Genomic DNA, 13,524 nt, shown 5'->3' with positions numbered 1-13,524 from the left:
TTTATATTATCAATTGTGTAAAACTATCAGCTCAAATATCCACTGATAAGCCATTAACCAGCTGCCAAGAGTCACACAGTATTGTTTGACATAAGAGGGTCCGCACACACATAATGAGGTCCACTTCAGCTAAAATATACCTGTGATATCAGTTTTTATCGGCTTATTAATTGTCTGTCAGCTTTTTTTTTTTCTTCTTCCAAATAAAGATGCACCGATAATAACAATATGATCGGTCCAATACTGACTCACATGGTTCGATCGGGGTGTATATATATATTCATACATATATGTCTATATATTTTGAGTGCCAGTGTCATTTTTCAGTTGTTCTAGATGAGCCTCATTCAAAAAGACGGTGCACCCAGTGTCCTATTTCTATTCCTATTTCCTTTTGTTGAGGACCTGCAGCTAGCTGAAAATCTATTCAGAAAAGCTCGGGTGATACCCCCGAGGAAAATGGAGGAGACGCTTGTTTTTACCCCTTCGGCCTGTTTCAAACTCTATATTTCGGACCAATGCTATCACGACAGAGACCAAAGTGCCCATTTTAGGAGCAGATTGGCCGTGTGAACTCTGAATGTCTCCGTTAAGTATCGTACTCGTATCCCCGTACGCCTGGTCTCTCCTCTCCTGGTCTCTCCTCTCCTGGTCTCTCCTCTCCTCGGCTGCCGGACTGAGCAGTGACGAGCTCATCAACACGGAGCAGAAGTCCTCCGTTAGTCTTTTTTTTCACATGAGCACCTATGTAAAATAAATAGATAGTCGCCCCAAAGGAGGCCCAGAGGAGCAATGAGATTCTAACACAGTTAGAGTGGCGATGTGTTGTCAAGATATTGTTGCCATAGAAACGTAAAAACTAAAACGCTTGGAGCCCCTTTTTGATGAAACGCTGGGGTGAAGATCTAGCCAGCGTCCCGCGGCCGCTTTTCTGCCAGAAAACAAACAGCGAGACACACAGTTTATTACACCAGCCTTTAAAATCCCTACTGGGCGACTTCTAGTCCGACCCCTGTTCACCTCATGCCTGGGGGAGGGTTATAATAAAAATAAAAACCATCCCCTGACCCGAACAATCACGATTAAACCCGCTTCACCGTGCTTGTCTGAACGGACTTTAACAGACGTGTGACGCACAGATGACAGCAGCCAGAGTACAGAGCCATTCCAGATCACAGCTTCATCTGTGATCCCATCGCGGTGACGCTGTTGATCGAGAAGCCTGCCCCCCTCCCCCCCAAGGTGGGTACAGCTCTGCCAACAGCTGTTTCCTTTCCAGCACCCCTGAGTCTTAGCCATGGAGACCCGTCGGCTCTCATCACTCATCGGCCACACTCCCCCGCAAACAAGCGCCGATGCACATGTATCACACACACACACACACACACACACACACACACACACACACACACACACACACACACACACACACACACACACACACACACACACTAATCAAGGGCATCAGGCAAAGTGAAACTTGATCGGTGTAGACGAGCTAATCGGATTTGCTTCAAATTGATGTGTGTGTGTGCGTGTGTGTACCTAATCCAGGTCATGAGCTCCACAGTATCTGGATCAAAAAACTCCCTCAGTTCTGACAGCTCCTCCATCAGCTTCGGCCAGAACTAGAAGGAAACAGACGTATAAACAGGGACGCAATCAGTCCAGGCGTCCCGTTACGATCCAATTGCTTGTAACCATTTTCTTCCATATCATTTATTTTTTTACAACAAAACTCTACAAAACGGTGAACACGGGCCACGGAGAAAGAAAATTAGCATACCCTGTAATACAGGCAACCGATCACCAGCAGCGGGACCGCGTGTCTGACGAGCCTCAACTGCAAAATTTGAGAAAAGAACAACATCGGTGAGGAAATGAGAGCAAAATTACCTCAAAATTAAGACGAGTACAGAATGAGATAACAAGGGGGGGGGGGGGTGTATGCACAAGTATCACTTCTGATCTGAGTCAAATGCTGCTGCTGCTGCCATGTTATGTTATGACCACACTGACACCTAGTGGCCTCACCAGAGCAGAGGCTGTGGAGTCGATGCAACTAACTGGGCAGTTTTAATGACAGAAAAGTGTGTGTGTGTGTGTGTGTGTGTGTGTGTGTGTGTGTGTGTGTGTGTGTGTGTGTGTGTGTGTGTGTGTGTGTGGGTGGGTGTGTGTGTGGGTGGGTGGGTGGGTGGGTGGGTGGGGGGGGAATGAGACACATTTTTAAGTGTCTCACTCACTGGCGATGGACTTAATGTGTCACTAGAACCTTGTATATTGAACCTCAATGCTTTCTGAGCAAGCAACCAAATTGCATGTTAACTTGACGTCCATCTGCTCAGATAAATAATTTATTTGAGGCAGGATGTTGTTGTTGTGCTGCTTTTCTACGTTTGGTGTATTCTTTTACATAAGAGCACTGTTTTATAGCTAACGCTTTTATAACTCCTGAAAATAAGATGAAGAAGTACTGATGGTATTGAAACAAATGAACTGGACATTTCCAAAGTGGACAACACTGTCAACCTGCGCACACGTGTTCAAATGTGTCCTGTACTTAGTCTATACTATATATTCATTTTTACATAAAATATGTTAAATATGATGAAACTGTACACTTTAAAGCTGCAAAAACTTTTTTTGGGGTGGCGGGAATAACATTAGTATTAGTTAGGAGTCCTGATGGAGTTTACAGGGGCTAAACACTTTGTAGAGCAGAAGAAGACTGGAGGCAGGGGATGTTCTTCACTACCAGCTACATCTTCCACATCACACCACAACCATCTCATCTGTTGTTGTACAATACAAAATAAGTAGTGTTAAATGCAGCATTAACAGCTAAATGTGTGAAACAGGGTGTAATAACTGTGGTTCTCAGAATTAGCTTCCGAAAACAAAACTTACCAGAACTTTACTGTTGCAGCGTAGAGTGTTGAGGAGCAGAGTCCACAGCTCCTTCCCACACACCCCGTAGGCCGCGACTGCACACATGTGACCCGTCCATATATACTTCATCCTGAGAGGGAGACACAGGCAATAGCTGGCTGTTGGAAAGTTGTTGTTTTCTCTGTCTCACCTGGTTAAGTTTTCCCTTACTGTTTAATGCTGGCGTGTACGTGAAGAGGTGTGTGTGTGTGTGTGTGTGTGTGTGTGTGTGTGTGTGTGTTTCTCTTTCGTTTTGATGCTCGGACTTCAAGACGTTTCCCTCGAGCCAATAGGGAACATTACATTCATACAAGACGACCACAGCTTTCTTCAGTTGACCTGTTGACTTGGCGAAACGGTTCCAGGGTGGTCAGACTTCATTTAGTGTCTGGAACGCAGCCCTTTTTTTTTTTTCTTAAGAAAAAAAACAAAAACAAAAAACTGTGTTCAGATTCAAAGCACATGGATTTTGAGTTCTCAAACAAATGAGAGAAGGATTTAGTGAGCGCCAGGGAGAAGACTGAGAGGAGGAAATGAAACCTTGTTGACAGGTACAGAGATGGAGCCGACAGGGAGAAAGAGAGAGAAAGAGAGAGGGAGAGAGAGAGAGAGAGAGAGAGGCATAAGGAAGTGCCACCTCACAGAAATAAATCTCTGTACCTTTTTGAATGCAAAGGAGCTGTCTGACAGGAACGAATGGCTCTCTGCTCTTTTGGCCTTTCGCTCTTCATCAGCATTTGAGGGAAAGTGCTAAAAATCGAATGTGTCAGTTTCTGCACTACATGGCGGCTGTTACCACCGCATAAAAAGCTCTCGGATTGGTTCTCCCTTTGCATGAATTCATTTAATTCCTGACTGTAACAGGGATGCATTGTGTGTGTGTGTGTGTGTATATATATATATATATATATATATATATATATATATCCTGCCCGCCACACGGTACCACGAGGACACAATGTGCATCACTGACGGAGTAGCCCAGCTACCAGCGACGCGGGACTCACAACCGTATTTAAATGAAACTGCTGAGGTGAATGTTTGAAAACCTGTAGACAAATATTCCCCTTTGACAGAGTAATTGCAGGTTTCTTTCAACACGGGGGAAAGAATTACAAAAAAAAATCAAATAGTAATCTCTGCAATTTTCCTTGACAGACCTCGCCAAAGAGCCAAAAGTTAAAGGCAATTATGCTTTCACAATAATGAATGACGCCTGTCGAGCGGAGCGGCCTGTGTTCCCAGCTTGGGAATGCGCTCAACTCGAGAGATGGACCGACGATGCCAGCAATGCGAAATAATCTTATGCTGCGTTCACACCAAAAGCGCTGTGAATATTCGCAACGCTTTACTCGCGTGAGTTTACTTGCCCGACAAAGTTGGGGTTTATTCGCGTCATTCGCGCCTTAGAGGGGCGTGGCTTATCTCTGTGGCTTTACTCCGTGGAAACAGTTATCATTTCCGCCATCCACAACGGAAGAAATAATCACTAGTTCGGCTTTACACTTGTTGTGGAAATCCCACAAACGTCGGAACATCTAACGCCCTCGTGTTTGGGTTCATAACATCACCCGTGGGCTCACACAGCTCGGTGACTTTCACCGACTACGTCTGAATGACTGTCGCTTCCAGCACTACTAGAGTAGCAGCAGCCAGGCGGGCGGAGCGTCTCAAAGCTGATTGGCTTTTGCAACTCAGCGTTGGGCGAATTTTTTGCCATTCGCGCCACCCGTTTCTGAAGTCTGGCATCTATGACCAGGTGGCCTCGGTGGCGGTGCCATCCATAGACGGAACCGGCCAATGGTCGATGCGGTGACGTGAACCAGAGGAATGGGCCTCAGGCTTTGTGTGTGCCACGAAGAGAGGGGAGCCACCAAAAAAAACGGGAGAAGATTACGGTTCTTCGTAAAATAAACGGAATTTTCGTTTTGACTCCCCAAATTTAATGTGGGAAATGGCCTCGGCATGTTTTGAGTCCCATTTTGTGTGTGGGTTTACAAAATGATCTTGTGAGGGTGCACAGCATCAACACTAGTAACGTCCCCTACACCCAACCCGAGCATGTATGTTTCACAGTCAAACAGTGTTCCGCTGGAACAAAAAAATTCTGATCCTACATTGATTCTGATACTTTAATTACCAGGACTACGAAGCCTTACATTGCAATACAAGGCAAATGCTGTTTCTTTATTTCCTGGCAACTTTTTGTCTGAGAAGCCGGCTTCAGCCTCAGTCTAGCCATCATTAAAACCCTTTCACGACGGACGGGGCTCAGCCGGCGGTCGGTGGCATTCTCGTGTCGTCCCGTGAGGTGCAAATTAACTGTGAGACACGTACGGCAGTTCAGCATTGACTCGCTGCTCAGACAGGCAGTGTGTGCCGTCCTGCAAGCCCTTGCGGGCTAATGCTCGGAGCGGAGGGCTGATCAAGGCTAAAGTGGACCACTCAGACACTTGGTGAAAAGCATTGGAGAGGCCCTTTCCGGGATTCCCAGCATCTGCTCGACGAGCATGCACAATCAAGAACCGAGCCAGCCGAGAGGACAAAGTGCATTTTGAAGAGTCCCCCGCTACCGCTGAGGAATGCGTGCGCATCCTACAATTACGTGAGCTCACCTCATCGTGCTGCAGGCCAGGAGGCCGTAGAACAGTGTATGCAGCAGATTGTAGGCCACGTCCGGACGGAAGGTCGCCGCTCGGCCCTCTCCGCCTCCTTTCCTCTCCTCAGCTGAACCTCCTTTAGGTCTGCAAACAAAAAAATCAAAAAAAGTCAGCGAGACAAAAAGACAGCGGTGATACATAAAACATTAAAGCCAGACGCTTGAGAAGAGAGGCAGCAGGGTAGGTGGGTGGAATTTATATTATTCAGATTTCAGGAGCTTCTCTTCAGATTTCATTAGCCGCTCAAGCACGAGCGGACACGCAACCATGCACACCACGCGAGCGCTGGTGTCTGCGGGAGTCAGCACGTGGACAAACAGAGGGGAAAAGGGCCCGAGGGCAACGGTGTCACTCCGACAACTTGGCCTCCCGCACCAAATCAGACGGACACCGGCTCCCATTTGAATGCAAATCCAATCGGAAGCTCTCCCTTCTACGTGAAGCGGGGTAAACTGGATTAAATGAATTCTCCGAATTGGCTCTACGAGGTTAGTATTCCAGTCCTCCAACTGGCAGAGGGCGAGTAGATATGCTAATGTGATTAGCTCGAAGCGAGCCCTCGCCCGCACCGCAGGCAAATTAAGCTTTGAAGCGGCAGCTGGTGGAAATATTGTGTTTTTTTCCGGCACGAAGCGGTAACGCCATGTCTGAATCTGCAGCGGTGTCCGGCGGAGACGTGGGGACGGTGGATACCACTAAGACTGGGATTCTGCCTCCGATGTCCTCCTCTGAACTGGAATTCCATCTGTGCACACTTTCTTGTTCCTAACTGCCAAGTAGAACCCACCTGAGGTTCTGCAGTGCGGCCGCCGCCAACATGGAGCTGAGCAGCAGCAGTGTGAGGACGTAGGGGTACAGCAGCAGGGTGCCAGCCAGGCGCTCCAGTGTGTCGAGGGGCAGCAAGCCGAAGGCCTCCTCGCACAGATACAGACTGGCATCAAAGTCCCTGCAGGTGGGGGGGAGGGGAAGGAGAGAGAGAGAGAGAGAGAGAGAGAGAGAGAGAGAGAGAGAGAGAGAGAGAGAGAGAGAGAGAGAGAGAGAGAGAGAGAGGAAGATGGATACAAAAGTGAGGCGGAAACAACGGGACAACATCATGTCGGACGGACAGACTGATGGAGACACATTTGACTGCCGAGCCGAGGCAGTAAAATGTCAGCAGCGGTGGGAGAGGTCAGAAAGTTCCTGTCTCTGAAGTAGAAGGCTTTTATTTACGCCTGAATATTTTTTTGCAAATAAATGCCTGCAGATAAGTATAGCTGGGACTTAAGAGCTGTAAAGCCCAATGGGAGCACAGCATGAAGCCTCACCTAGTCCAAGTAAAAAGTAGATGACAATACCACAGAAAATGTTTTTCTAAGGGTAGGTCTAGGCCAGGGGTCGGCAACCCGCGGCTCCGGAGCCGCATGCGGCTCTTTCATCCCTGTGGCTTTTGAAAATAATTAATGAGTATTTAATTAAAATGTATTTTATTTTAGTTTGTTTGTTTTTTAAAATGTAATTCTAAATTTGAAGATTAAGGTGATCTTGTAACATCTAAATAAAACGTGTTAAAAAATGTTATGTCGCTGTTACGCTGTTACTATGCGTCACAACCGCCAATGTGCGACACCTGCCAGCGCGCGATTTCTTGAACTTTTCGAATCCCAGGTAGGACAACTATGGAGAATTCTAAGAAGAGAAAAGTGTCTGAAGAAAACAGAACGTTCAATGGTACGTGGACAGATTCATTTGCTTTCACTGCTGACGAGACTGGTTTACCAGCATGCTTAATATGTAATGAGAAACTAGGAAACAACAAAAAGTCAAATGTCGCAAGAGATTTCCAGAATAAACACGCAGCCTTTGCTCAAAAATATCCGGATGGAGATGAGAGAAAAAAAGACGTTTCGGAACTGATGCGGAAGGTTGATCTGAGTAAAAATCACTTCAAGAAGTGGATGAAGTCTGCAAATTCAAGTACATATGCGAGTTTTGTAGCCGTTCAGGAAATAGTCAGGCACGGGAAGCCGTTCACAGATGGAGAATATATAAAAGAATCTTTCATTAAGATTTCAGAACATCTATTCACGGACTTTAAAAACAAGAGTGAAATTGTGCAGAAAATCAAGGATATGCCCCTCTCTGCAAAGACTGTCAAAGACAGAACCATAAAAATGGCAGAAGACATCACCAGACAGCAAATTAAAGACATCAATTCAGCTGTGGCCTACTCAATTGCCTGTGATAAATCTAAAGACAAAGGTGATATTGAACAAATAGCGCTGTTCTGCCGGTATGTAAACTCTGCTGGGCCACAGGAAGAAATTATTGAGTTGATACCACTAAAAGGCCAAACACGGGGTGAGGACATCTGTGAGGCTGTCTTGAATTGTTTAAGAGCCAAAGGAATAAACACCACCCACCTGGTGTCAGTGGCTACTGATGGAGCACCAAGTATGACAGGAGCGCAGAAGGGCTTTGTGGCTTTACTGCAGAAGTCGCTGGACAGAAAGCTGCTGACTTTTCACTGCATCCTGCACCAAGAGGCACTGTGTGCTCAAACATTTCCTCCGGAATGCACAGAAGAAATGAATGTTGTCATTCAGATTGTCAATAAAATAATGGCAAAAGGTTTAAATCACCGTCAGTTCCGTTTGTTACTGGACGAACTGGAAAGCACATATTCTGATCTCCAGCTGCACAACAAAGTCCGGTGGCTGTCCAGAGGGGAGGTGCTGAAACGCTTTGCCGCGTGTCTGGAAGAAGTGAAAACTTTCCTGGGCAGCAAAGGGCTCACATTTCCTGAGCTGGAACAGCCAGAGTGGCTGGAAAAGCTACACTTCATGGTAGACATGACAGCGCACCTGAACACGCTGAACACAGCTCTTCAGGGGAAAGGACGCACAGCCCTGCACATGCTGGAGGAGGTTTTGGCATTCGAGCGCAAGTTGACGGTGCTTGGCAGAGATTTACAGAAAGGTACACTGTCACACTTCCCCAATTTGCGAGAGAGTTCAAAGAAGCTCACATGATAAATTCGGAGTATTTACATTCTGCAATCATCGCAATGCAAACATCGTTTGGGAAACGATTCTGTGAGTTCAGAGAGGAAAAAAACACTATCACTCCCCTAAGCCTCGATCCATCCCTGCTGAATACGACTGCATTGGCAGGTGTGAGTCAACCTGATCTTGAGATGGAACTGGCCGACATAGCCGACAAAGACGTATGGGTGTCGATGTTGCCCGTCAGAAGGCCGTTCTTGCTCAGAATCACAAATGGCGTGATATTGAAAACCTCCCCAAAACGGACCAACTTGTGTTCGAAACTTGGAATGCTATCCCCGACGTTTATGTGAACATGAAAAAGTATGCACTTGGAGTCCTGTCGATCTTTGGATCCACATATGTATGTGAGCAGGTGTTCTCCAACATGAACTTTATTAAAAGCAAACATCGCGCACGCCTCACAGATGACAGCTTACGATCCTGTGTGAAGATGAAGGTGACGGCATACAGCCCTGATGTGCAGACGCTGTGCGCTGAGGTTCAGGAGCAGAAATCACATTAACCAAGTATGATAAATATTTTAATTGCCTATTATTTTGCACATATTCATATTTTTTCATTGTTCAGTAAAATAGTCCTTTTATTTTTCAGGTTGACAGCTGACTGCACGCGCCAGTAAAAGGATGACGGCACACAGAGAGAGGACGGCATTTTTGGTTTGCTGACGGTGGATAATTTAAGTTCAGTGTTTTTTTTTCATAAATACAAGAAGGACTCAAATAGACATTGAGTATTTTACTTGAAAGTAACCTTCAACCCAACGTCAACGTCTTTTTTTCGGAGCTCAAAATGTTTTGTTGCATGCAGAAATGTAATTTTGTTTTCTCTGCAGTCGTTCATTGATTTCATAAATGCAACACATTATAGTTTGTTTATACATAGCATAAAGGCAAAAAAAACGTTATATGCAGTGTTATTTCATTTTAAATGTCAAAAGGGTTTCGTGGCTCCCAGTGTTTTCTTTACTGTGGGAAACGGGTCCAAATGGCTCTTTGAGTGGTAAAGGTTGCCGACCCCTGCACTAGGTCATATACATGACTTTCACAAGAAGTCTTGGTGATGATCTGGCTAACTCATTTGTTGCTCTAACAACAACACCAGATCGTTTTTAAGGCCGGCTTTGTCCAATCATCCCCAATCAAATTAAGATACGTTGTTCAAGCAAACTGGCAACGGTAATGAAAACAAATAAAAAACAACCTTCATGAGCTGAAGACAAGTGTATTATTAGCGATTATCTCAATAAGGCACGAGCGCATGGCATTGTTGTTGAATTTTTTACAGCGTGCATCTTCCGCATTACTTCGGCAACGCCGCTCCTGCTCAAACAAGCCGTGCTGATGCGTAATTGATCTGAGGATTGAGAGTACACACACACAAAAAAAGGTCTGAGGTAAGAAATCGTTCTTGGCGAGTGAGATTGACGAGAGACCAGAAAAGGAGACGGAGAGAGCGCTGTATTTTCCCAGCCTCCTGAATAATTGAAGGGGGAGAGGGGGGCGGGGGATTGTGAGGCATTGGCTTGTGAGCTGTGTTATCTGCCACCCCGGAGCAGCTATCCAGTAGCTGAGCTGTTCCACCCACACACACACACGGTATCTGATAGATGGGAGGCCTGGTGGCGTCACCCCCGACGTCTATTATTCGCACACACTCAACACTCCGGGTACTACGACGCCGGCGCTCAGTGAGTGATACAGTGGAGCTGCATCGAGTCAAGAGGTGCATGAGCTCAGGATGTGCTGTGTGTGCGCATCTCTTAGTGGCAAAATGTGGATTGGTGAGAGTAAAGCATGGCCGAGAAGAAGGAAAAGTGCGCCAGTTTTTGTTGTTTGATTGTGTGCGTGTGTGTGTGTACTAAGTTCATGCATCCATAAACGCGTGTGTGTTCATACCTCGTCGGCCCCAAGGCGAGCTTCGACTTGATGAATTTAAAGATGTGTTCGTCCGATCTGAGCTGAAGAGCTTTCTGTAAACACACACACACACACACACAGATATAAGGTCATCTTGTCAAGGCTAAAAGATCAGCATGCTGAGATGTATAAATAAGTAAATATGGGGAGGAGGGCTGCAGGGAGGGGGGAGGTAACGCAGTAGTAACGGAGAAAGGGGAGGAGAGGGAGATATAAGAGGAGGAGCACCTTGGTCAGGTAGTTGATGGTGAAGGTGAGGAGGAGAACCATGGCGCTGTGGAGAAGCAGTTTGGCCAGACGAGCCAGCGTGCTTCCCGTCTTCAGACCGGACTGCAACGAGAGATTAGTCAATACAAGGCTGTCATTCTGCAAAAAACACTATTAAAATATATGTCTTTTGATTGAAATATTGTTCTCACAGTACTGAAAGCTATGCCAGTGTTAGACCATGGAGTCTTGATTTGTGAAGATCAACAGTCAACCGTCGTTACATTTTAGATTTGTCTTCAAAAAGATGGTGAATGGTGTTAAACGTAATATTTGTTTGGGGGGGGGGGGGGGGAGAGCAGGCTGGTGGAAGTGAAAACAAAGACAAGGGCCAGTCGATTGCAGGAGGGCACAAGATGGTTATTGGCCAAGCGCAAAGCGCCAGCTTGCACATTAACCAGGCGGCAGCCAAAAGTGTCATTTTGGCCGTTAATATTAAATAGCTACAGCTGATATAATTTGCCGTTGAAGGATTTCTTTTATTTAAACCCGTGAAAGCTTGAAAAAAAAAGTTAAATCTGTTGATACGCTGCAGACTTTTTCTTATAACATGAATTTTTTATGTTTGGACCGTTCTCAACCTCTGTCTGTCTTTCTTCCCCCCTTTCAGCCCGTCACATGAAATGTTTCTGTAATTGTTACTGTGATACGATCTGATTGAACTCAGATTGCATTCACAGCTGTGTTTCGAGAACGAGCTACAACAACTGTCTGGACGTTGGCACTCTTGCGATGTTGTGTTTGTTCTCTGTGTTCCCAGTTCCTGCTCTTTACTTTTATTCCACACACACCATCACTAACCTGGCAGTGCCTGATGACGAGTGCGGCTACGATGAAGCTCAGGACCAGCGATCCCAGTATCATGGAGTTACAGAACTGGAGGAGCCACACACTCAGCAGACTGCACACTTGGACAAGGTACATAGTGGTCACCTAGATGGAACACCACACACACACACACACACACACACACACACACACACACACACACACACACACACACACACACACACGCACACACACACAGTGAAGTGAGAATTAAGCCATGTCACACGTGTACTTCAATGAATACCTGCAAAACGGAAATACTACTTTCCAAGTGGGAGGTAGTCACGACTGTGCCCTAAAAGAGCTATTAAAACCGAGGGACTTTCCGTCGGCCGAACGGCGCCACTTGAAGAGATGTCTTACATACTATATCTCCAAATTGTCCGGTCCTTCTCTGAGCCGTACCTGTGTGGTCGTCAGGAAATCGGCACAGTCCATTGTGTATATGATGAGAGCCTGAACGAGCAGGATGAACTGGTTGAACTGCCACGTCAGACAGAAGCAGAACGTCGTCACGTACATCAACCACACCACCACCTTCTGAGGAGGGGAACACACACACACACACACACACACACACACACACAGACACACGGAAACACACACACAGGGGTTAGTCATATAAACTGGTGATGGTTGATCATAGTGGATGGGTTGTTATCGGATAGCATTGGCAATTGGGATAAATACCCTTTAGTCCGTTATTGTAATAATGTTGAATATTGTCACGGGCCGCCTTGCTCACTATGGTAATATAGTGAAAAAATAGAGCCTGATTATTATTTTTTTAATTTATAGAATTTATAATGTAAGACAAAATAGACTCATACAATGTTGCTATTTATTTTATTTTATTTATATTTTTGTATGCAGTGGTGGGGGGGACCTTGTGATTTAATCCCCTGAACCCCAAAAATGGAAAAGCATGTTTTCTTTAAACTGATGGCAAAACTACACCGTTCATCACCGCCAGAAACAGTAAAAACTGTAATAATAATAATCGTTGGATTTTCACATTTCCGACATCATGTGTTTTCTATTGTTAACACTTGGAAAAAGGGTATAAATAGATTCCATTGTAATTTTTTGGAACTTATATATATTTTTATGATTTATGGCATTTTAACTGTGTTATACAGCACACCCTACATGTTTGAGTTTTCTCTACCTCAAGCAATGTTAAGAAAATGTTTGTTTCCCAACTAAATGTAAGGTTTTTCGTGTCAGTGGAGTTTTAAGCACATTTTAATGATTATCGGGGAAACATTGTGAACCGCAACAGTTTTTTGGTCAGGATAATCGCTACGTAAAATGTTCCCATGTTTAGTTGAGTGTGCCGAGATGAAGCCCGTTGCGTGTCTTTTGGTTTTACGTGTGTGTACCTGCTGCAAGGCGGTGAGCTGAGGCCTGAGGTAACAGGTGATGGTGGTGACCTGCAGCGCTAGGAAGGGCAGAGACCAGTTCTCTCTGAGGGAGATGGTGAACTCCACACGAGTGGTATCGACCCTGATAGTAGGGAAAAAGAGGGAGGAGAGGGATGGAAATCTATTTTAAAAAGTGAGGTAATATCAAAAACTCACAATTAAAACGAGGTGAGACACACTGCCTTTGCTTTGTGTGCGGATGGAGCTAAACAACCACGAGGAGTAGTTCTCTTAAGGTGGACTGGCTGGTTTTCAAGTGAACGACAAGTATGTTTCAAACTCTGCTGTTTCCTCCTTGACCAGCAATTGATTTTTATTTTCCACTCAACCCTGAAAAAAAATAAAACGTACAGTTCAGTGTCGCCCCCCACTGCTGAGGAGCTCTGTTCAGCTCCGCTCGGAGCAAATGAGCAGAGCTTCAAGGTCTGCCTCCAGGGTAGTTCGTAACATCCCT

The 13,524-nt window shown here is 45.6% G+C and overlaps 1 protein-coding gene across 1 annotated transcript in view; it reads right to left on the bottom strand.

Annotated features, from left to right (window-relative positions):
* The window catches only part of dpy19l3 (dpy-19 like C-mannosyltransferase 3), a 42,055-nt gene that overhangs the window by 14,123 nt on the left and 14,408 nt on the right, over positions 1–13,524 (bottom strand). The window contains exons 7-16 of the mRNA XM_034562798.1: positions 13,029–13,152; positions 12,052–12,186; positions 11,620–11,751; positions 10,780–10,881; positions 10,531–10,604; positions 6,376–6,534; positions 5,544–5,672; positions 2,908–3,019; positions 1,787–1,843; positions 1,546–1,628 (exon numbers count right to left, since the gene is read on the bottom strand). Coding sequence (XP_034418689.1) covers positions 1,546–1,628; positions 1,787–1,843; positions 2,908–3,019; positions 5,544–5,672; positions 6,376–6,534; positions 10,531–10,604; positions 10,780–10,881; positions 11,620–11,751; positions 12,052–12,186; positions 13,029–13,152 — 1,107 coding nt within the window. The remainder of the gene's footprint in view (positions 1–1,545; positions 1,629–1,786; positions 1,844–2,907; positions 3,020–5,543; positions 5,673–6,375; positions 6,535–10,530; positions 10,605–10,779; positions 10,882–11,619; positions 11,752–12,051; positions 12,187–13,028; positions 13,153–13,524) is intronic.

The sequence above is a fragment of the Cyclopterus lumpus genome, chromosome 3 (assembly GCF_009769545.1).
Source record: "Cyclopterus lumpus isolate fCycLum1 chromosome 3, fCycLum1.pri, whole genome shotgun sequence".
Taxonomy (NCBI): domain Eukaryota; kingdom Metazoa; phylum Chordata; class Actinopteri; order Perciformes; family Cyclopteridae; genus Cyclopterus; species Cyclopterus lumpus.
The sequence above is the reverse complement of the archived record's forward strand: the minus strand, read 5'-3'. Positions and strand labels throughout refer to the sequence as shown.